Source organism: Haemaphysalis longicornis, unplaced genomic scaffold (genome assembly GCF_048455015.1).
Source record: "Haemaphysalis longicornis isolate Haplotype H1 unplaced genomic scaffold, Haemaphysalis longicornis Haplotype H1 scaffold_7, whole genome shotgun sequence".
In the NCBI taxonomy this organism is placed as follows: Eukaryota; Metazoa; Arthropoda; class Arachnida; order Ixodida; family Ixodidae; genus Haemaphysalis; species Haemaphysalis longicornis.
Window position 1 is genome coordinate 66,984,605 of NW_027526422.1, and position 24,827 is coordinate 67,009,431.

The following is a 24,827-nucleotide window of genomic DNA, read 5'->3' on the forward strand; positions in this document are numbered from 1 at the left end:
TTTACATTCATCTGAGCACAGCAGCTCTCTCCCTTAACAGAGTTCTAGTCAAGTGTTCTTACTCCATCGCCGTTGGACATTGATTGAAGTGGCTGTATTTTAAAGTAGTAAAATAGGAAAACACATTCGAGCTTTTTTGTCAGTCGGAAGTAATGTTTTCAGTGACGAGGTAGTCTCCGCTATACAAATGGTTTATCATCTGATCGATCCCGTTGCTCGGCGCCCTAATCTTCTTACGACATCACGTGCCTGCTGTACTTGAACTTCATTTTATCCGCTAAAAATCCGTCGTACATTTCTATATATCTTTTTTATCTTGTTTTTCAAGCATATTGTGAATGCAGTTCGAAGTCGCATAAACGTTTCCAGAGATTGAGGTGCTTTTCCGCTTTCCTTTCCTCATTTCACTTTCCAGAGTTTGTTGTTTTTTTCTTTTGTTTGATTTTATACACAATTCTCTAAATTGTAACCACTTTAGCCTGTCATCGCATTTGAGTGCTCTGTTTTGCATGTTTTAATCATATCAACTGCCTCTCTGTCGTCCAACCCCTTTTCATCTAAAACCGGCCGTCATACCTTCCTTTTCGCAGTCAGCCGTTAAACGCTGCAGAAAAGCTCGGCATTATTGTGGCATTTAGTGTGGAATTCTGGGCAGCTACTGCGGGTCTAGAATAACGGTAACGTGTTTATCCACTGAAGTTCCACATACTACATTCATATTGCGTAAGGACCATCGCAAATACGAAGCGCCACGGAAGACAAAAGCTTCTGCACGAAATAATGCGACTTAGTTTCGCTAGAAAATTCAACAACCATGAAGTGGCACGAAAAAGAAACGACCGAAGGAATCACCCAAGATGAAGAAAGAATCATATTATTCGGACAGGCTGTTTTTTTCATTTCGCAACTACACCGTGGTAGTACAAATATAGCGCTATTTCCCACTGCCAGTTTTCAAGTCAGCCGAGCATACTGGCAACGGGTAACCTCCGGGTACAGTGGGCCCGCTGTCAAACATTTTCTTCTGTACCACGCTGTACTAAATAAAGACAATTAATAACGTTCCATCGGCTTATCAGTCGAAAGGTTCGCTACATCTGTTGACTAGGCAGCAAGTCTACACTTCCTGTAACAAGCAACGTCGCCTGATGTAATGGCAGTGCAAGTATTCCTGTGTTCAGCCCTCTGATGTCCATCCTCTGCCCAATATGCCGAACGCTCAGTGAATGAATGGCAGTCTTCCTTGACATCGCCAGCTACCGTCCTTCTCACTATTCGCAGCCATCATCATTTTTTTCTCCCCGAAGAACAAAGACACATAATGTCGTATCACTCGCGTGAAGATAGCGCAACGTGTTTTTTTGTCCCCTCACGGTACTCAAGTAAGGTGGGGTGCGGCTCTTGCTATCGCGTGCAACACTGCTGCGATTCCCAGCTCAAAAGTGTCGACGCAACAGCGGACGTGGTCGAGACAAGGCGGTATGCAGCCATAACCGAGTCGCCCGCCTATCTAACCGCGAGGAGGTCGTATCTAACGACATCATAGCCTCCCTCTTAATAGTACCGTGTTCGCACCTTCCAGTACCGCGATAAGGAACGGCGATGCATAGCTGAGCAGGACGGAGGCGAGACGGTGATGTTGTTTTTTACAGCCCCTCCTGTACGTCCAGCTTACGACGGCGCTGTGGGACAGAACAGTGGATGGTTGGCTGGGGATAAAGGGGGAGGAGAGGCCGCACTGCGAGGACACTGGTTGAGAGAGCAATGAGGTAAAGGGCGTCCGGGAGAGGACACGGCGGAAAAACAAAAACGACATCACATCATTCGCACCGTCGTCGTCGTCGTCACCGCATTTGTTTTGTGTCGTCGCGGGTCCGAAGTGCACCGGATGATGCGCCGTGATTGGCACGCACGACGCAAGCGGACGTGCACTGCGATCACGTGGTCTCTTTGTCTGGACCAATGGTGATGCAGCCAGTGACTTACGAGTGCGGCTACTTAAGCGCGCGCAGGTTCCGCACGCCTAGCACAGGTTCGCACCTTCAGCCCATGCATCCGAGCGGACGACTTTGGAGCCACTTTTACATTGTGCCTTTTCGACCCGATCAGTTCTCAGAAGCTACCTCGTGCCTGAGGCCTCGCGTTAGTGTCTACCATACTCCGGAATGGTGTCCACAGCTGCGGTCGAGTTTATGGCGGTTTCGGTAAGTTTGGGATTAAAATGTATTTTATTTGTCATTTTTTTTCTCTGAAGTATGAAGACCCAGAAAAATTGCCATTCCTGGGCATTGCCTACAGATGAAACTTTCTCTGTACTGCCTTTATTTTTGTTATAATTAATATCAGTTTTAGTCACTCGCTCATAAGTATTGTATTTGCCCTAGTTTTTGTGGTTTAATCAGCAGCTTTCTAGTTAAAATATTAAAAACTCAGTTCTTCCGGGTGTTTAGTGTTCACAGGCCTTTCCATTTGGACACTACGCTGAGGTGTTTCTCTTTCTCACATCACACGTGTTTTCACTGTTTCGAAATATCGTGATGAAGACATACAAAATAACACCACTAGTGGCAACGATATCATACAATAAGAAATATGCAGACGACACCATATATTGAAGCGAAGATGGGTGCTTGTATCTTCACGTAATTGGATTGCTACGTGTCTCAGAGTACGTTTTGCTGAATCAAAAACTGTATTGATGGAGTACGTGGACATATGGCACAATATCTGTGTCCCGTCAATATATTTTGCTGCGGAAACAGGACGCATTTTATTTCGGTTTGCATATTTAGTTAATTAAAATACATTTATTCTGTTATGCATGAATTTGGTTCAGCCTTTTAATATTACGTAACAGTCGCCCTGTTTGCCACCTGTACTTTTTGCCAAAAATTGCAAAAATTCGGGTAAGCTTGCGATTCTTTAGTTCAAATCGTTTGAAATTTTTTTGGTTTGACCAAAATGTCTTTATGAACGTGGAAGTCACACTGGAAGAACTTTTTTCATTACCTGTTGAAAATGTGATAACGAGATTTACTCCTCGGCGCTTATCGTGAGAACTTTTGCCTTGGCGGTAAATTTTTTTTTTTGCATACTCTCCACGAAATTTCAAAAATGTACGTTCACCAAAAATACTTTGAAACACTTTTTTTTTGCATCAAACGTGTCCAAGGCTTACCGCTGCTAAGTTATGACGACACGTTTTAAGTTTGCAACGAAACAAATACCGAAATTTGTGAGGCTTATACTATGTAAGCACCAATGCATATTTGTGCACCTAGTCATTCACATGTGATTTTCAGAGACGCGGTTGTAATTACTTGCGGAACAAATATGTAGCAGTAGTCATCATATATCGTGAAGCTCACGTGTGAAAGGCCACCTGAAAACGTTTAAAGAGAACAACAGATTTTCTAAGGCGCATGCATTTTGGCATTGATTCGATATTCTGTTGCGCCAGATATTTCCGACAACTGCTTCAACGCTTTTTTTTTTCAGAATTCTTGTCATGTCGTTAACGCCCAACGGACAAATTTTAAATGACGTTGAAAAGTGTCAATGCTCATATTGCAAGAAGATATACAGCCATGCGAAAGGTCTGATGGCCCCGTATAACAAAAGCAACACTTCTCTCGCAGTGTCGGGACGTGACGAGCTGGAACCTGACTGACAGGTGCAGCTTCGTGCGTACTGAACCATCATGCGTGCCCAACATGGGCTTCGTCAACTACCTGGAGGTGATCTATTGCCTCCTCGGCCCAGAACACTACGCGGGCTCCCTCGTGCTAACGGTGAGTTCACCAGCCTCCATAGTCAAACAAAGCTCATAGCGGCCCTTCTCCCTCATCAAAATATCAATTCAGCACGTCTGCCTCGCAGTTCGTAAAGCTGGTCGCTGTTGCTAAAAAGCTCGTAAGAAAAAAAGAGAAGCGCCTAAGTCCACACGAAGCATAAATAAAAGCTGCAACGATATGTTCGAGATTGTGTCAAGCAAATAAAGAAAATAATGAAAAATTCCTCCTTATTTATCTTTTCTCACGCGCTGCATTTTTTCTGCAGAATAGCCAAGTTAACAAAACATGATATTCAGCTAAATCTATGCAGTGACATGTGATATACCAACGCCTGAGCGACTTTTATACGTGTAGGTGTGTTTCTCTATGACCTAAGCAAACTGGTCAAAAAGAGAAGCCCGCCGTCGCTGAAAATAAAAAAAAATCTCAAGAATGTCTGTGGAGAAGATTTACGCGTCATTGCACAATGAAATTCCTTCCTATCATGTGTCATAACGCAGGTTATAGAGGCTAGCTAACTTTATAGACATCTCTTGCGTAATAAGAAGGACGTCACAGTAGCTGGTCGCAAACAACATTCCGTGATGACTAAGCTCAGATAAGAGCAATAGTTTGCCCGTGCTACGGCACACAAGGCCTTGCGCTTCAGACGGGTACATCATGCAATAACTCCATCTCATATCTTACTAGCAGAAGCAAACGGAAGTTTACATTTTCTATGGGCGATCCTTCGTAGAATTAAAGGGTCGTGAATGTATTCTAGAATCTTTCGGAAGCTACTTCAAACATAACTAGAAATTTCCATCTACTATATTAGCCAGGGCGCATCGTGGTTGAAGACAACAGCATATCCTCGATGTTTTCACCGAGAGCAAAACATTTTTAAGCTGAGATATGAGATTTCTTACAACTGAAGCGGGCCAGATGTATACGCCCTATATCCCCTCCCGGATTTGCCACGCAGCAACGGTCTAGCTTCTAGGGTTAACGGATTCCGCGTTACTGTTAGTTCTCCGCCTCCTGTTCCCCACCAGTTTCCCTTTTCATCCTTGCCTCTCCCTGGAATCCTGATACAAGTTTACGAACGTATGGTGCTGAAGGTATCTGCGAATTCGTTCGGATAGCACAGCAAGCTGCATCGTTTACTCTTGAGAGTAAAAACTTAGCATTTGGGAAATCAAACTTCGAGACCCTAAAAGTCGTTCCGCGAAAAATCTTTACCATACACAAAAAATACTTTACAGGACTAGCGAAATAAGCATGCGCCCTTGGCACCTGAGAACAACTGACCTTCTGTACTGCCTTCTTCAGGTGCAATAAGAACACTGCTAATGCAGGACAACTAAAAACGCTGTGTACTAGTCTAAACCTCTGGGCTAATGAAATATATAATGCGCCACTTTCTCCAAGGAACAAAATGTAACATTAAGGCCGGAGCGCAGTCGTTAGTATTATTTTATAGCCGTTGTTGCAAATCATGCTCCTGATGTAATCCTGGGGTGCTGTTTTTTTTTCTCTCTTCCTCTTTCTTGGATAGCTGGGCTGGCTGCTAGTACTCTTTGTGGCCCTTGGAGTTACGTCCGGTGACTTGTAAGTTACTTCTTCTATTCCAAAGTGCAAGGAAACCAGTTTTCTGCTTGTGCATAACAGCCTTCAGATGGGTTTGCACCAGCCTTCAGCTGGTGCGGGTAGCATTACCAGCTGCAAGTAAGACCACACAGAAAACAAGCGCAGTAATAAACAACAAACGAGACGAGGACAGGACAAGCGCTCCTGTCCTTGCTTCGTCTTTTGTTTATTAGTGGGCTTGTTTTCTGTGTGACTATCAACCAACACGGCCAAACTTTTTCCGTTCTGCAAGAAAGGGCTTCATAAATTCACCAATTTCTTCGGCAAACTGTGCAGTGCTTAAAGAATCGGTCGTTTGTAACCATAGCGCTTTGCGAACGAAGCCTTCTATCAAAAGAGTCACAGCTAGCTGCAAAAGCAGCAGGACCGTTGTTATATTTATCGTTATAACATAATCGTGATGCTGGAAAACTATATGAAAATCATTATGATTTAGAGCGCCAGTCTACTAAATTGTATACAGCGAGATACAATGGTAGGATACAGTCATGTCCTCACCAGGTCATGCACGCTTCAAATGGTCCTATTCTGAAAATGCTCAGACGTTTCTTTTATTTTTTAGTTTTCGGTAATATTTTGATTGGCCCACCCGGTGGCAAAATAGGGCGGGGCACGCGAGCGCGTGGCAAAATGCATCGCCACGCCACCTGCCGATGCACTACTGGTGTCAAAACATCGATGTGTGCGTGCGCGTTCACCCACGATCGATACCTTGTTTTTTTCTTCGCTTCAAGTGGCAAAGCTGATCACATTCAGCATTTGGCGATAGGGGGTCACTTTCTTAACACGTTACACTCCCACACGCTCCAGCGATGGACGCCGACGGTGTGCATATTCTTAGTTAACAACCAACGGCATGTTTTAGGCAAGAAATACAAACACGCGATTCAAGATACGAGGCAGAAATTCGTCACCCAGAAAGGCAAGATATGTTATCGGTCGGATCAGGGCAGAGCGAGCCACGCACACTTAACCCTCGCCATTCACTACCGAAGCGCGTGCGAGGGAGACGTGTTGAGCCGAGAAAGTGTACCCTAGCGCCAAACGCTGAATGTGATCAGCTGTGCTTCTTGAGTGGAAGGATAGATAGGGCAGTGATTGTGGGTGGACGCGCACGCGCGCATCGATGACTCGACAGCAAAAGTGCATCGTCAGATGGCGCGGCGATCCATTTTGCCACGCGATCGCGTGCCCCGGCTTATTTTGCCACCGAGTGAAGGTCATTTAGTGGATCAAGGCATTGGAAAGAAATAGTTTCAGGCCCGTATATTCCCAAAGCACTTGATTAACATTATGAACAAGTGTGTCGAACTATAGTGGCTTCTTTCTTCGGGCTAGTTATACTTAGGTTCCAGCCGTTTCTGTTGAGGAGAATTAAATCTCATTGCTTCGTCAGCATACTTGTAAACGCGTACGTCCACTGTGATTTTACCCAAATGAGTAATTTACGTCCATGCTTCCTTCCTACGAAAATTCTCGTAAGTAGTACCCTTTGCCCCAATGCGTTCTTTTTTTTTTCAGCCTAACGCCATCGTTGTTCGTGATCTCAAAGACGCTTCACATGTCCCAAAACATGGCAGTATCCTTTGTGTGTAAAGTTACGCTACATATGTGTATCTCAGATCTTTACGAGGTCAATTTTGGCCTCCAAAACGATACATTTTACTACTTCACTCGTTTTTGCTTCCCTTAAAACTAATTTCCGATTTCAATAAAGAACAACATTCATCATGGGAATTACAGTTTTTTAATCGTGGTCCTTCAAGTTAACAACTCGTAATAACAACATTGCAATTTATTCACGCCAACTGATTTTATCCAGGAAAACTGTTGCTATGCCTTGCCATGTTCAGTGGGTTTCTTTGACATTCGATATTTCTATCAAAGCTGCCTAAAAATGAAAACATTTGTTGTTGCTCTGTGCTACGTTGTCCCTTGACTGAAACACATGGGGTCACACTTCTGGCTTTCGGGAATGGTGCCCCGGACATCTTCTCTTCAATTGCTGGAATAAGGCAGGGCTCATACGAACTTGTCATCGGAGGTCTTATCGGTACGTAGTTTACACTTCTTACTGTTTGATTAGACTTAATTGGTTCAGTGACGATCCCTTTTCCTTTAAAATACTCATCCCAGTGGTACCTAATGATGAATGCTACGCAATTTAATTCTCCTCTTTTGTTCTGTTAAGTAACTTTTCATGGCAATAGTTTCGCACTTCCCACATCTGTAAATGGACGAGGGACTAGTTTTCTTTTCAGTGTTGTGTTCGTCTAATCATATTGGGCTTAAAATACTTCCATCTTAAAGGGATCCTGCAACAGTTACCATCGACTACTCGGAATGTATTTTGGGGTAAAGTCTATTGTCACAGCAATCTCCTCCCGCAATAATTATGAAAATCCGTTCACTATCACCGAAACTACGCGCGATTAAAAATCGCGCATAACAGTTCCCTCTCAACTCAACCGCGGACAACGCGACGAAAGCTGCGCGCTCTCTCCCGGAGAGGGGGGCGGCGCGCGGCGCTCTGTTCACCAGCCTTCGATATGTCACAGGCCCGGGAGTTTTGTCCTTTTCCCCGCAACGTAGACGGCTCTATTTCCGGTCTGGTGCCACAAAAAAAAAAAAGCAGGCATGGTGGCCTGCTCGCAAGCAAGCGCTCAGGCTGGTAGGGCGTTTTTGGAGCAATAAACGTTTGTTGTCGAGTGGGCTCGTTGAAAGTGGAATATTTAGTTCGTCACTCAAACTCCGCGCGCAGTCAAAACAAAAAAAAACACCAAAAGCATGCGGACAGGTTCAGACATAGGAGAGGTTTATACACAGCGCCGACGACGGCTGATCGTCACAGGAAATGCCAGAATTTAGCCGCGAAGTTGACCGGCGACAGCCAATAGGACAGCCAGGACAGCCATGGCCCAATTGACGTCGCAGAGGCCATGCCAGGGGTGCATAATGAGGAGAATTGAAGAGAGAGCGCTTGGTTTTTCCGTGTCTTTCACGGCGATTTGCGCACTTACCGCTTCACGTGCACGTGTATTATTTGGCTCGGGTGTTCCTGGAAGTCTAATCTAAACGTCACGCAGGTTTACTTGCACTGCACGAAGAGTGTTGCAGGGTCTCTTTAATGTGTAATTCGTCAATTTAGAAATATATGGTTAGCCAAAACAGTTCTGAGTGCTGATCGAAAATAACACCCAAACAAACATCAATTCTGAGCAATATACACCTCGTCTAATTTTACTTTAGAGTGAGGTGACAGAAATGTCTCGGGATAATAAAATTACAGCACATACTACTCGAAGAGAAAGGAAACATATCTGAAGTTTGCGTCACGTAATGTCAATCCAATCTACGCTGTTAGAACGCATTGATATGGCTCGACCTTCCTTGGATTTTATTATGCCTCATAACGCTCAGTTTGTTGTCAAAACATTTCACATCAACAAAAAATGGTTATTCTGGGACATTTGGCGTGGTTGATTTTCATTGCTTTTAACAGGCGGAGGAATATTCGTCACAACAGTCGTGGCTGGTTCGGTGTTTCTCACGAGACCATTCAAGATGGCGGCGCGACCATTCTTCAGAGACTGCGTTTTCTACTTTTCCGCCGCGTCCTGGGCTTTCTACCTGTTCTACGCCGGCCAGATCAACATAATGCATGCTATAGGTAAGACATGCAAGTAACAGGTAATTATAATGCTGACAACATGAAACAAACCGCTTTCTAGATTCCAGGAATTTAAAGTCCCTTACCTCGAAATAAAGCGTTGAACTGATTTCAGTTATGCTTTAAGGGGCGTAAGAACTTTCAACAAGTCCTCCTAGCATTTTTCCTCTAATGGGAGATCCACTCTGAGGCCAAAAAAATGTGGTGAAGTTGTATCTTAAAGCTCCTGGAAAAGCATCGGGGCTAAAATTGCTAATGAGTAGTGTATTTTTAAATCTGTGCAGACATGCGTAAACAGGGTGCGTACTAGATGTGTATATACCGACAGATGCTTTGGCGCTGGAGCTGTGTAAATGCCAGTCGATACTTTGGCAACGGTAGTTACAAAACATCATCCGTTTTTTTCCTCCTCCTTGCCTCCTTCCTGCTCGCAGGTTTCATTTGCCTGTACTGCGCGTACATTACTGTGGTCATCGTGAGCGGTATAGTTTACCAGAGGTACCTGGCCAAAGACCAGGATCGCAAACAGCGCGACCAGGAAAAAGCGTGCGAGGACGAAAAGCCTGCCAAGAACGGTAGGTGCTTCGCCACAAGACCAACGGTTCTGGCGCCCGTGGTTTGCAGTGCAACCTGCCAAACCAGGGCGCCATGCGGCGCTACGACACCACCACACCCGTCCACCAGTTGCCGTGCGTGCACTGCTGAGGGCAGCCGGCTCGTGCGTGCGGAGGCAGTGGCTCGTCTCTCGAACTTCTAGCAGACCGCTTGCGACAAACGGTTGCTTCTCTCTTCTCTGGCCTATGGAGGAGAAAGGTGCGCCGCTGTGTGCTGCCGGAAAGAGCGCACCCTGTTTCTCTAGGGGCGTGGCTGCTAAAAGTCGGAGTTGGTGTTTCTGTTTTCTCACGCACGTCGGCAACCGTAAGGCGCTACTGTTATCCCCTTCCCTCTTTCTTTTACTCACCGCACGCAACAGCGTGACGTATACTGTTCCTTCCCTTCTTCCAGAGACACCTCGAGAGTTGTAAGCTCTCTGAGTTTTGTTTTGCTTGCTATCGCGCACTGTTTCTGCTACAACTAGGGATTGGTGAGCATGATAAATACAAACCAGGAAAATGTTACTTTTTTGCAAACTAGTTTCTCTGGGCTAAGTGAAGGTTTTGCACGGGGAACATTCTTTGTTAGCTCGGTAATGTCTTGCTTGTGGACGTGTGTCTATGCTGTTGTTCTGTTCGTTTGTGTTCTCTTGTCTTCGTCCACTTTGTGTATTATCAATTGGGTTGTGATGTGCGTATATACGCGCACAAAAGACCTGCTGAATTTTTGAAGTTGCCATCCCGTTTTGCTTTCTCCGCTGTCATCGTTATTTTCTTGGTGTCGGGAACTTGCATGCTATGGCTTCTTGCTTGCATATCCTGCGTTCGAGTACTGAGTTTAGGTGACCCGCGTTTAGTAATCTTCAAGTTTAAGGGTAGAAATCATTTGGTTGTGGCACTTATATGAATATTTTACTGCTCTTCTTATTTTCGTGCAATTATTAAGGCCCTAATATTCATTGCGAAAAAAAGAAAATATTGTTTGAAGGCATGCAGTAGTTTTTACGGTACTTTGAGCATTTGAAAAAGTTACATGCAGCCCTAAGGCATTATTCGATATCAAATGAAAGGTTTAATCTTCTTCTTCAAGAAACGACAAACGTCACGGATAAAAAAAAAGTCCGCACAAAATTTCTGCTGTTGAAGGTAAATCCACTGAAGGGCAAGTGGCAGTGTAATGTGGCTGTCAATATCGATGCTCTTTTTGCAGACGGAAAAACCCCGAGTGCTCGAGCGCAGGACAGATGCCTTAACTTTTGGGTCTTTGTCTTCCAGGCACCAGCGCTAAGATGGCGCCTCACCGCCCACTGAGTGGTGTCCCGCCCAAGAACGCTAAAACGCCAAAAACACACGCTGGCAATTGCCAACCTTACGCTTAAGACACGAATGAGTACGTACCACACGGCCAAGTCCGAACAAAAAAGAACAAACCATCAGGTACCGGTACCGCAATTCTTGGTCCAAAGAACAGGTACATCGCAACAAATGGGAATGAACCGGTAACGCGAGCAGGTATTTTGCGTTCAGCATAAAGGGACGCCGAGAAGACCGGCGCAAGGACACGCCGAACGCACGAGCTGCTGCTTCCCCGGGTCGCCTGTAGGGAGTACGCGAACGCGAACGTAGATTGCGAGTGCGTTGGGTGTGTTCTTGTGGCGGTCTTCTCAAGTCCTTTTATGGTGGATCATCTGGTATGCGTCGAGGGTACCTGTTCTCTTCACTTGTGTCGTTTTTATGTGGCTGCCGCCAATTCCTGAGCCGCATATCTTACCGGCACGTCTCTGCCCTCCTCCCCCGTTCGATTACAGAAACAGATGTTGTTGCGACGGAATTTACGTTCAAAGGAAGGCGTGCAAACTTTGATGATCCGGAGCGCAGCTACGTCGTTCCCATCGGTAAGTTTGCACAATCGCTGTGCTATTATTGAGGTCGCTAAAGATTTACTTGGCACTTTTCCGACTCGTTTATCCTCAACCAAGTTTTGTGCTTGAAAAATTCGTAGTTTTATCTGCCTCTCATGAAAAAGAGAGAATAGAATCTTTCGCAGATCCCACTGAAAAATAAATTGTACTAGTTTCAATAACGTAACCCAACACAACTCAAAATTATGAGTTCAAGCTAAGCCAATGGTCCCTACAAATGCAAGAGAAAGACTTGACTGGAAAGTATCTACCAGACTCTATGGCCGAAGCAAATAGATGTCAAAATTCCTAAACAGGCCCATAAACAGCAGTTTGAAATTGGGCATGCTATTTGTACACCTCAAAGTTTTGGTTGATGAAATATTTTGTGTCCCCACAGCCTTTAGGTATTTGAACACCGAGCCGGCAAGCGATGTGGAGGCACCTGTGAAGAACAACACACAACCAGATCCCGATGAGGGCGTCTACTACATTAATCTCGGTGCAGACTGTCTTGAGGAGGAAGTCGACGGTGAGCCAATTTGGACGGGTTCCGTTTGGTTGTTACGGTTGCCCTATTTGTCAAATATTCAGGGAAAAAGCACGAGATTATTCCTTAAGCCAGTGATATTAACCATAGAATTATACTTAGGGCAACGAGAACACTGTAGGTGTACTACAAATTTCCGCAGGGTTTTTATATAGGAGCCCAACTTTGGCTTCCACAAGCTCAAAGCCCTTCTTTTTTGCAGTTGATACCCTCGAAATAACGATCGAGAAACCAAGACGAACGTCGAACCCAGAGAAGGCTCCTTCCCCACCAGAAGCCAAAGAAGAGAACGGAACGCATCTTGTTCTTGACGTGATCAACAAACTGCTGTCCGTAAACCTCGACGAGAAAGACAAGGAACCATTTATGATGTACCTCGTCAGCATTTTTAAGGTACGTACTTATCAATACCTCAGTAAAAAAATCTTGTTCGATAAGTGCGCATTAAAAACGACAAATAACCAAACAGCGTGGCTTTCGCAGCACCGTGAAAAAGAAAACGCTCTTGTGCACGGGCAATATTTTATAACGGATCATGTTCGTGTTGTTACCGCTCAATATGACTCTTCTACTGGTGTAAACAGCGTTATATTCAGGCAAACATACTTCTGAAAATTGATTTTTTTTTGGGGTGAACAAGAACTTCACCATACCTGAGCATGAGAAAGAAAATGCGAGGTTATAGTTTAGTCTCGTAATGGCTGCGACCTAATATTATCGGCTTTAGAAACGTACAAGAGTTTTTCGTCTTCAGAAAATGGTGATACGCTGCGAAATTATGGTTGTATGGGCCATATCATGGTATAGTGATAATTTTTCTTGCAGAATAAAATGCGTTCAACAAGTGCGGTGAGCTCAATATAGGTTATAATGGAGCAAGCCAAACAAAAAACCTGCTCCAGCCTATTGTTGGCACGATAAGAAAAGCTAACGACATTATGATTCGAGCGCTCGAAATTCTGTAATCTTGTAGGGAAGTCATTGATCTTTATATTTATGCAGAACAGGGTCAAGGATTATCACAAAAGCATTACCAAGAGTTAGGGCGTCTAGGGTCGTCATTTCGCGAGTGTTTCTCACACCCAGCAGGCGAAATCCTGCTATTCAGCGTTGCTCAGGATTGTTTCGTGATGATTGCCAAAGCGGTATAAGGTCCAACATTGATGCCGCTTCAGGTACGATAATAACTCGTGATTTGGCAAGCCACACATGCCAAAATTGCGATTGAATATGAATTGTTGACTAAGCAATTCTTACATTTTAACGTCATGGACACGATTAAATTGGTTTAGCTACGGTTGTGTTATTCTATTCCCGTGAAAAACAACTAAAATCTAATCAAATGTGAATAAAATCGGTGTTTCAGCGTGTGCTTCTGCATGTTTTATAGCTGAAGGCAGTTATTTTTTCTGCCTCTGTTGTTACCACGGAGTTTACTTTCACAGGCGATTTTATTTGATATTTAAACTACTTTGCATGTGTTGAGTGTACTCGATCCCGGTTTTTGCAGATACCGGTTTTCTTCACTCTCGCGATCACCACGCCCGTCGTAGATCTGACAAAGAGGAACAACAACTGGTGCCGCCCTCTCAATGTGATTCACTGCATCACCGCACCAGTGTTCCTTGTCTTCGTTTTTGGACGTAAGCGGAATATTATTGGTAGTACATACCTTTTTTGCGAAATAAGCCTTAACGCTAGAATCTACAATTTATATCGGAAACATATTTCCATCACTGCGTAGGAAAAATTCATCTATGTGCACAAACGCTCGGGCAACGCTTCACCGCCTTACAACAGCACTATTCAGGCCGAATTTGATGTGTACCAACACTCCATTGAAACGGCTTGTTCCTAAGTGCGAGAAAGTTTAAATACTAACAATTCAGTGCATGTCTCTCACAAACTCACACCACAAACGCTTGTCTTTAAAATAAACCTTTGACATGAGAACATTTCTTAACTAAAGCTACAGAAATTGCCCGGCAGTGTGTCTCTGCAGAACTATCTTGAAAGAGCTCACAGTACATCTTCAGGTTTGAAGTTTATTTGAGAGTTTTCGAATACTATAGTACATAAATTGGTAAGGAATTCAGAAAGAGGTCCCATAGTTTATCACTGTGGGGTGTCTTGTTAAAAAGTACATAAAAACCGGTAAAACCGGAGTATAAATATGCAGAAATACAATGGAGATGTTAGTGAGATGTTACCTCCACTAAATCATCCATTACATCCATCAGGTGTAGATGTTAGCCACATTACATCCTCGCCCTCACAACTTCAACGCCGCCGGGTAACACAAGGTAATACTCGGTAATCATGATTCAGTAAAAATGAACACCACAAAAGAAATATGCGATAAAACACCCTCCAACGTCCCATGGTTATGAGCTCTCCTTTGTAGGTGTTCCCATTCCTCGGTTGCCTTAATTTATGCAAGTCATGAGCCCATTGGTGGGGCCCTCAATTGAGTAGGCTGTGGGTTGAGGCTCGTTTGTATTCCTCAGCAGTATGTTAAGCTCGACCAAAGAAACGGGATCACAGCAAATCAGTCGTTCTTGCCTCTTACAGTATCTTACTTTCCTACGTCGCGCTAAAACTACAAGGAGAGTCTCGAGCAACTTTTAGCAAAGTTCTCGTCACTTCATTGTCGCTCACAGCCTTTGCTTGTCTTATTCGCTCCCAGTGGGCACTGTGCAGATAAGTGGCGTGCTTCCTCTGTGGGCGATTGTCGCCGCAGCGGGAGCTCTGGTCGGCAAGGTGGTGCTACTCACGTCTACCAACGACAAAGCGCCCAAGTACCACTTCGCATTCGGCTACGTCGGTTTCTTTGTCGGTGTCGCCTGGATCTACGTGATCTCCATGGAGATTGTCGTCTTGCTCCAGGTGAACAAAAGGGCAAATGAAAGCAGTGTAGTTGCTATCATTTAGCCTAGCAATGGCATTGTTGGTTACAAAGCCACTTCACCAAGGCACGAAATTATTTAAGGATTTGATTGGTATCTATAATGAATTTGTATAGCTATATTGCAATAGCTGGTAAGGTAATACGTTACTTTTCATCTGCTTAAGGGCACAAAATTGTAGTTTTCCAAGTGCGTAAAACTGGCGAACATTCGCCAGCGGTTAGTTTAGATAGAGAACGCACGTGAGCTCGCTTAATTCAAATGCTTGAAAATTTGTGTGGACGTATACTATCTTACTTTTCCTTCTACCCCAGTTTATGGAGAAATGCGCTAACGAAAATATCTCAAACTCACCAATTCGTTATGCTAGGTGGACACGTAATCCACCACTTTGTTTCTTTACCTAACGCTTTTGCATTCACTGTCTCATAAGAACTTCGTACGTGTAGTCTTAATTTTTATGCTTATTCTTGGCATAGGATTTTACTTAAAACAACGGGTTCTGTGCATCACATTACACAATGCAACTTACATGATAATTTTGGTTATGCTGTGTCACAGCGCACACCGAATTTTCTATCCAAATCGTGTGTTTACCCTTGTTATTCCCCATATTTTCACCACGCAAACAGATGCGGGATGTTCAGGTGCATTGGGACGAAGCGTGCGTGCACGTTCAATTAGGCTGTAGGCACGTAATGTAGTTGATTTACTGAAAAGCACCAAACTGAAATTGTGCTTCTTTTTAACATCACAGGCCGTCGGAATCGTGTTCCGCATCAGTGACGCCATACTCGGACTCACCATACTGGCATGGGGTAACGGCCTTCTTGGTGCGTATTTTCTTCAGAAAACTGTACATTGATTGCATAGTAAAGCCACTGCCTCTTTTTGTGCACATGCCTATTGCTTATGAGTCCCGCTCACGGCGGCTGTCTTCTTTCCAAGCTGGACATTTCTTATAAGTGGCCTGAAATTGTACAATACCAAAAGCCCTTCAAAATACCATAAAAAGTCTACCTTTTAATAATATTGCATTGATAAGATTTATTAAAGGGTATGGTGTTATTTAAACATGTTATCAGGATGAATATCGACGAATGCGTCATCCTCATTAGAAACAAGAGAAGACGACTGCGTTGATTTGTGGGAACAATACATTTCTATTGTGGGGACTTGTGTGTAGATACTCTGTAAAAGCGTCCGGGGAACATTACCCTAACCTACTCTTCCCACCATCTTCCAGATTTCCTGGCCAATGTAAACATTGCGAGAAAGGGCTACCCGAAGATGGCCATTTCAGCGTGTTTTGGAACACCCTGTCTGAGTATCCTTTTGTGCACAAGGTGTTGTAAGCAGCTTTTACATCACATTTGTCGTCGGGTAAGATCGTTACTGTTGTTCAACGGCCACATTAAGAATAAGGGAGCACCCTATCAACGATACTTTCACCCTTAATGCCGGCAATGTAATCACGGGCACCCATCGACGCAAAATGTACACTTTTATTTATCCTCCCACCCTCAATGGCATTAAAGAGGAGTCATTTACCTTTGCTTTAGTCAAAAGACAACTTTGGCAAGATAAAAAATTTTAGATTTTTGAGATTAACTGCGTTTGCGGTGCAAAAAGAAGAAAAATTGTGTCACCTGCCATGTCACCGTGAAGGTTTAAAGATAGGCTGACGCCATCCATAACCGAATCAAAAGTTTTCGTGGATGGCGTGCTTCGAATTCGCAATGCCCATGCTTGAAGTTTAAAATAGCTCTATATAACAAGGAAACCAAATAGAGATTGGTGCACAAAGCGAACATTTGCGGGTACCCTCCACGATGGCGCAGTGGCTAAAGAGGTGTGCTGCTGAGCCCGACGACGCGGGTTCGGGTGCGGTCGCGGTGGCCGCAAAACACCCGTGTGTGGACATTATGTCGCATGTTTGAGATTCCCGGGTTGTCCAAATCAATCAGAAGCAATCCAATACGGCGCCCCCACCCCCAATCCCAGGTACATGTAGTCCACAACATTTGAAAAAAAAATAAAGACTGGCGTGTGCGATGACTCCATGGGATAAGATCGTGGCACCATTTGTGTGCGACTCTTGCAACAACGAGACAGTGTCCGTATATAGTGACATTTTAGAGAACACAAGTCACTCGTTTTTTTTAAATCGATAACATTAAAACTTAAGTAGTTTAGCTATTTTATCTACAACATAAAAGTTAGGTTAGCGAATTGTTCTGAAATGTAAGCCTGAGTTTCATGTTTACTGTCTGAAGTAGTCACAGAGCGCCAGGACACGCCACAGCATAGATGAAATGCTCTACCAGGCTATACTAGCTTGAGCGAAAATAGACCGATTTTAGTTTTCTTCTTGACCTCGTACATAGACATGTAAGCCAGCACAAAAAATTGTTGTGGAGTTAACGAAGGAAAGTTGCGTCTTATTTTCATATTACCTTTGCTTCGTTAGGAAATCGTCCATCACAAATTTTCTAATCACGCGATTTTTTCTGTACTGTTCGCGTTAGCGTGGAAATGTTTCATCAGATAGTAAGAAACCTTGACAGTCAACTCAGCCCTTCTGCTCGGCGTTGGAATCCCGACCATCATTCAGCTGGCGGGAACAAACGGTGTCCTTGTGGTAAGTGCACTAACTATTAGCAAATAAGAGAACTTCTCTATGGGAAGGGCTCTTTATAAATCCACCTTCAGGGTGCCTTGTTTAAATGCCTAAATTACCTGAAGCTTCATTTTTAAATTCAATCATGAATCATCAAGTATAAATTGAATAAGGGACTGCTCTTCTGTCCTGTTGTTTTACCGTGTTTGTTGCAAAGAAACGTCCTATTTAATCAAGCAGAGTTTTATTTTACAAGATCAAGGAAGCTTCATAATTCTTTAACAGTGTACAAAAAAATATTTGCTTTATATAAAACTGAATATCGTACTGTCAAGCAATATATTTAGAGACAAAATAACAAAATAACTAGGAAAATTAGTTCACGCCATGGTGCCTTGCCGGTAAAGACGTTATGTTACCAAGTATGAATTCACAAGTGTGATATTTGTGCCACCGTTGTCTTATTTCCGAAGAAGAAAAATGTTAAATATCAGTCTACGGGATGTTTCTTAGAACTTGAAGAACTCCGTGTAGCCTGAACTATTGGCTGCTTCACCTACGCAAAATACCGAAGGCCCAATGTTACTTCGAAAAACTTTAAAACTGAAAATTCATTAATGGAAATCCCAAGAGGAAGCGTAAGCACGATTATTACTATTAAAAGCACATGATGTTCTCATGTTTTTGAAGATTTATAAAAATAGCGTAGTCCACATTTTTATTTCGAAACTGAAACTTACATAAAGCCCCATTTCTTTATTGCCACGTGTAATGAGTTTTCCAGCGTATGATGACAGGTCGCTTCAGTGCAGCTTTTTTTAATAAACAACCGCAAACCGTAGCCCTTTGCGTTACTACAGCCCGTCCCCTGTATTTCTTTTCTCCAGCTCCAGTACACCAAGCTTATCACAGTTCTGTTCTCGGCCCTGGCCACCAGCCTCTTGTCTTCACTGGGCACCATGACAGTTTTGCGATTCAACAGCAAGCGCGTCTACGGCGGTGTTCTTCTGGCCCTATACTTCACCTTCCTCTTGTTCGCCGTGCTTGTGGAATCAGGATTTGTGTGAACGCTTCATCACGAAGAAAACATATTTCCTCGCCTAAACCCTGTTGGCATGTTTAGTTGAAAACGTGCTGTTTCGCTAAAAGCGAGTTCGCAAGAAGGAGTCATGTTCCGTTTTTTGCTGCTGTCCTTAACAATCCATCCAACTGTTGAAAGCAGCTGTAGCTGGAAGGAACAGCGCTACATGACCTCCATCTCGCAAGGGCATGTTCAACTAACCAATACGAAACCATTAAACTAGCGGTTACGTGAAGCAAGACACTATTAACACATTGCGACAAGATGAAATCGTCGCCAACGTTGCTAGCATCTTATCCTTGCTTTTGTAAGCTGCAAGAAGACATGACGTACTTGCTTGACTCAGGCAGCTCTCTTTGTCTTTAAACGGTGTGGTCACTGGGGATCGAGAGCACCAACCCACATCTGTTTAAAGCTGTGGCACCTAAGCTAGCAGCGTCGTAAGGTTGGCAATGAATTGAAGGCCCCGGACGGGGCCTTAGCATTCCAGCTAGCTCTTCTTCACCCGCTATGTAGCCTTCTATATTAGACCGAGCAGATCAAACGACATGACGCGTATCTGCTCATATAGTCGAGTCGCTGAAAACCATGACGTGAAAGGGCGACAGTGTACATAGTTTAAAATGACAGCTCTATCTTTTGATACAGGAGCTGAGAGGGAGCGGCGGCTGTTCAGTGATAACGCAGACCTGGGCTCTTTACACCGGTCTGTGGTGTTACACTGATCTTCCGCTATGAGACAAGCGTACTTAGGTACTTGTTTTGGGTAGTTGGTATTAATATTTATTGTCATTTCGAATATTGGTATATGCGCATGCCCTGGTTTTCTTGTGTGTGCGCGCGTCCGCGCAGTGAGTTGAATGGTGCAGTATAATAAAAAAAGACCGAAGTAGTGTATAATTGTACTAGTTGTTCGAGCGGAGTGCTGCAGGCGTCGTGGCCACACTAAAAACAAGTGCGACAGCTCCGTTCACATACGTACATTTGAATCTCCTACAGATTAGTAACTTATTCTCTTATAGCAACCAAGTCAACGTAGATTCCTTTCCGCGCCTGCGTTCCTCGGAGGTGGGAGAGTACCACACGGTGTCCGATCTTTGGAACACTCAAGGGTTAAATGGCCAAGATGTGAAGTCAACCATCCGTAGCGAAAGCTGTGGTCTCATTGCGAATCGCAAGATTGTGCTTTGATTTATCGCAAGATTTAGGATTTTCTTCTATCGAATTTGGGGAACCACTCGTCCCTTTTCGGGAACCTTTTGGGTCTAAAATGATGGACCCCAAGAGTGGGCCTTGATGCCGATGTTTTGCATTTGTATTTTTGTCTCATATTGTTTCCTATTTCTTTGGTGGTATCATTTTCCCGGTTTTTCCTCCCCGGTTATTTTCATTTAAGAAATAAATATGCTGTATAGCAAACGTGAACCTGTACATTTTTGTCTGTACTTTGAAGGCTTTGTTTTAGTAGTAAGTTTGTTTTAGTAGTAATTCTGACACATTTCAGCCAACAAGATCGCCACGGAAGAGTTCAACTCAATACCCAATCATTGCTGCAAAAACCGAACACATATCTTTGTATAAGCATGAAGTACTGCCACGATGCATTCCCACTTCATTTCGTTACAAAAGAGGTGATGTCCACAAGGAACGAACACATATGTTTGCATAATATGTCGTCAGAGATCAAATTGCTGCCATCAATTCCTACGCACCAAATCATATAACACCTTGATTGCATCTTTATGATGCTTCATTCTGGTTGCGCATACGTATTTGTTACGAATATGCTGTTGGAAAATTTGTCTGCCTAAAACACTCACCCGTTTGAAACGAGCCCTTGCAATTGAAAGCGTTTATACACTAAACGAATACGTTGCGTTTTCCGCTTCCATCTCACCACTCAGAGTTTTTAGCCAGTCGCACTGGCTGTTACCGTACCTTATAGGTGAATAATGAATATAACTAAAGACGTTTCATGCCTAATTATCGGCATTTAGGATATAATAAAACATAAGCTGTTGGACCCAATACAATTTATATTTTATTCTGCCTTAGGTAAAAATACACTCCGGAACGCCACCACACAACTTGGCGTTGACCAAAGTGCTCTGTCCAATTGATCAGCGAATGCAATCACATTGAATGTATTAGTGAAGCAATAATAAAATCTGTTCAATATGCAAATTACCCGTGGAGTTTCACTGGACAAACTGTTGCCTAGTGCCCGCAAGGCATTTATGAGCGTCAAAGGTTGCTGACTTAGGCCCTGAGTGCCCTGTCCAATATGGGGCCACCGCTGTACAAAGCTCTTCGTGGTAATTCTCAGCCCAATATTTTCTTTGCCATAACAGGGACAAAGCTCACACAAGTGGGGAGGGCGCTAAACTGGGGTGGGGAGCTTCGTTGACTTCGAAAGATGTGCAGATACTTTGTGTTTATAGGCGTATGCCAAAGACGCATATATTTAAATATTAATGCGTCTGGGTGAATCAGCACGACTGCACATTGCATTTTTGCTGCAGTAAAGCGTTGCGCTGATATCCCATGCGTGTTGTTAGACCTTTTAATGCAAGGCCGAAGAGTAAAATAAGCTCTGCCTTACCTAAACTTAAATTTCAAAATTTAAAGGGCTGGACTGAAAGGGTTGAAAGGGTACTGAAAGGGTTGAAAGGGTACTAGGTGGCAAAAGTTTTGTAGCCAAAATTTTAACATTTGTTATGAGCCTGCGCTATGCTATCAAAACATGTACGCTATATAGAGAGGTGGTCAAATGCATTCATTTATGTTTTACATACATTTCTTATGCAAAGTACCTTTTAAAATACAAAACCTTTTGCTGGGGCAAAAGGTTTTGATATAACTATACAAGAAATAAATGCATAACCTAATGCTGTTTCATGAAAGAAATCCGGCGAAAATGAAGGAACTTTTATTTGGTTCCACCAGAAAGCCATACAAATCATATTCAGCTGGTAACAATTACTACACAATGCCAAAAAGTGAACAACCGTTGGCAAATAATTCCATCTTGGTACACAATCCGACGCTCCCAGAAATTACGAAGCCTCGCTCAGCCAACACAATGCATGTTTGAACTTGTAGCATTACAAGTTCAAACATAGTCGGCGAACACTACTAGGTGCCGAAAATGTCCGGTGGGGTTGATTTTTCATGAAGTTTCGCGGGATTGGCTGCCCGGGCCATGTTTAATCATTCATCGCTAGAGACCGGAACTTTAAGCACAAAAAATCAACGTTTTAGGCACCTATATTATGCCCAAAAAAGTGTCATTTAGGCATATACAGGGTGTCCGAGCCATCATGCACAAAGATTAAAAAAAAGAGTAATGGCGTAACTCAAAGAAAACCTAGTGCATAATGTTTGCAGTACTGTGGAAAAGCGGGCAGCATTTTATTCGTTAATAACACTTGACTAATTAATTGTAATTAATTATCTGACTCGAGAATTAGTGTCCTAATCACTGAAGTGTCAATGAGGCACTTGTAGGTACCCACGAGGGGCATCTAACTGCGGTATTTTCAGCGTTGAACTAATTGCACACTCATTTATTCTGACTGATAAAGAAAACCCGCGAAATATGAAAAATACCACGTGACGGCACCTTCGTGCTCATCGTAAAGCAATTCCCTCAAACAGGCTGCCTTTGAGTTAGCCAGAACGAAATAAACGAAAGGAAGAAGGAAGAAATCGCGACCGAGTTTGTGCCTTATCTGCACACGCGCCCCGCGAATCTTGCTGTTGCTGCTCCTTCCATGCATGCCATTATCAAGGTGATGCGCTGTCTCTTCGGGCGGGTGACAGGCGAAGCAGTTGCTTTCAATCAGCTTCTTTGGGGACGCTTGTTTATGAGGCGCTCGGAAGCACCCTCACGTGGTATTTTTCATATTTCGCGGGTTTTCTTAATCAGTCAGAATAAATGAGTACACAATTAGTTCGTCGCTAAAAATACCGCAGTTCGATGCCCCTCGTGGGTGCCTACAAGTGCCTCATCGACACTTCAGTGATTAGGACAGTAATTCTTGAGTTAGATAATAAATTCCAATTAATTAGTGAAGTCCAATTAACGAATAAATTACTGTCCGCTTCTCCACAGTACAGCAAACATTATGCACTAGGTCTTCTTCAAGTAACGCCATTGTTTTTTTTTAATCTTGGTGCATGATAGCTGGGACACACTGTATAGGCGTCAAAAATTCTAGTTTAGGCATGTATGGGCCCAAATTATTTACTTACGCAGCAAATTTTAGGAGAAATTCTTTACTAGCAATGGAAACAGCGGGTAAATATTGGGCTATGGGAAAGTAATTTTATTTTCTTCGTGAAAATGCACCACACAAGAGTCGCCATTTGATCAAATTTACATAAAAATTGTGTGGTGCGGCACTAAAAAAAAAGGCTTAAATCCAGACAAACCAGCCGTGACAATGTTTTATGATAGGAAGTTATACCTCCTTTCAGTCAATATTTGTGTGCAAAAAACAAAACACACTCAACATCCACTGAAATTGGAGTGTGCTTGTACTTTGGAACCCTCCATGGTATAATTCCATCTTAACATTGTTACGTGGTGGCAGAGCAGGCACACGAACCATGTAGCGATGAAGCGATGTACAACTTTCTTCCGCGCACAGTTTCCTCCTCGTCGTCATTGTAGTTGATGGTGGGCCACGGCACCATGGGGATTGTCCGCCATGTACCATGACAACATAAATGTTTGCCGCTTAGAGCTTTTGGAAGTTCTTTCAGTACAGAGTATCTAGGCACTTTACGTGAGATGCCCAAGGCTGATTTAAGATTCGGAACCGGTCTGTCACCAACCGGACTTTCCGGTATGGCGGCGGACCTTTCCCGTACCTTATACATAAGCCCAGCATTCTGATTTAGAATGGTTAGCAAGTTATCCGCTGCTAACTGATTTCTGCTCAGAATGTGAAATACGAACACGAATGCGCCAAGTTACGCGCAAGTGTAGCGTGGCTAGAGTCGCCTGGGCTTCGACGCTCTTGTCTGCTGCAAAGCTGCGAATAACCCATAAGTGATTACGTTAAAAGTTTTGCACCATTAGCCATGTTCCAAGGTGTAACAACAGGCTCTGGTGGAAGAGGCACATTCGGTAATCGAATCTTGAGGATGCAATCCTATAACACCGATGAATCCTATGGATAGCGCAGTAAAGTGCAATGATACCGGATAAACAATTGAGTAATCCTGTCCTGCAGAATACGATGCCCAGCAAAGCTGATGGGAATAACAACATTTAGAAGCTACGGTCTTTATATCGATTAAAAGCATTTGAGAGCACGCCAGATTATTTTCAACTAACTCTTAGAGCTAGATTGCGAACGACCTTGAAAATTACCCGTCACGGCAGCTTACGGTTATGGCGAGCAGACCGAAGAAGTGATGAGATGCTCGATTTATAACATTTCTCTCCATTCCTCGTTCGTGCTATACCTGCTGCGACTTGACGGCTGGCGATGACCCCGAGATCGGCTGCTGGTCAGGTATGTGTTCGCGGCATCACCTTGAAACTTTCGTGGTCAGATGTTCACGTGGTTTTGTTTTGGTCGGCATCTTAGACCTTGAGCTGCTCATGCACGGTTGTGTCGCGTTCATGACCTTCTTTGTTTGTTTTCGTGGCATTAGAAATAGACAGGGCACATCGGCAAAAGTTTTCGTCATTCACAACCGGACACAGCGCGGCAGAATAACATAGAACAAAAAGCTCATGCTGACACCCGGGGGCGCCGTTGGGTGCGGGTTCGATGTGTTCGGGCCTCTGGAGGCCTAGTTTAGTTGCTCGGAGTTACGTCAGGAGGTGGTGGTGGCGGCTAGAGCACGGGTTGCCGCGTCTCGGCGTGCTTGGCCAGACCACGGCCTCCGCGATCGGCTGCCGGCGGCGCGCCGCAACGGCGCGCCGCCGGCAGCCGATCGCGGAGGCCGTGGCCAGACATGGGGATTTTCCTTGCAAACCGCGTGAGGCAAACGCTGAGTCCCGGGCTTCCGAAGCGGGGAACGTTTTAGCGGAACATGAACGCGAAAGACCCCAAAACGAAATATAT

The 24,827-nt window shown here is 43.9% G+C and overlaps 1 protein-coding gene across 1 annotated transcript; it reads left to right on the forward strand.

Annotated features, from left to right (window-relative positions):
• Positions 1–2,015: 2,015 nt before the first annotated feature.
• Positions 2,016–20,931, forward strand: LOC144145849 (mitochondrial sodium/calcium exchanger protein-like). Its single transcript, XM_077677649.1, has 16 exons — positions 2,016–2,204; positions 3,639–3,791; positions 5,332–5,384; positions 6,945–7,001; positions 7,373–7,476; positions 8,926–9,093; positions 9,528–9,668; positions 11,495–11,581; positions 11,988–12,119; positions 12,340–12,530; positions 13,648–13,780; positions 14,824–15,023; positions 15,801–15,876; positions 16,290–16,370; positions 17,620–17,684; positions 18,551–20,931. Exons 1-16 carry the CDS (start codon positions 2,166–2,168, stop codon positions 18,728–18,730), a joined length of 1,860 nt encoding a protein of 619 aa, XP_077533775.1. The 5' UTR covers positions 2,016–2,165; the 3' UTR covers positions 18,731–20,931.
• The last annotated feature ends 3,896 nt before the right edge of the window (positions 20,932–24,827 follow it).

Coding starts and splice junctions, on each gene's coding strand:
- LOC144145849 (XM_077677649.1), top strand. CDS start 2,166: ATGGTGTCCACAGCTGCGGTCGAGTTTATGGCGGTTTCG. Junction 9,669..11,494: donor CGAAAAGCCTGCCAAGAACG/GTAGGTGCTTCG, acceptor GTTCGATTACAG/AAACAGATGTTGTTGCGACG. Junction 12,120..12,339: donor TCTTGAGGAGGAAGTCGACG/GTGAGCCAATTT, acceptor TCTTTTTTGCAG/TTGATACCCTCGAAATAACG.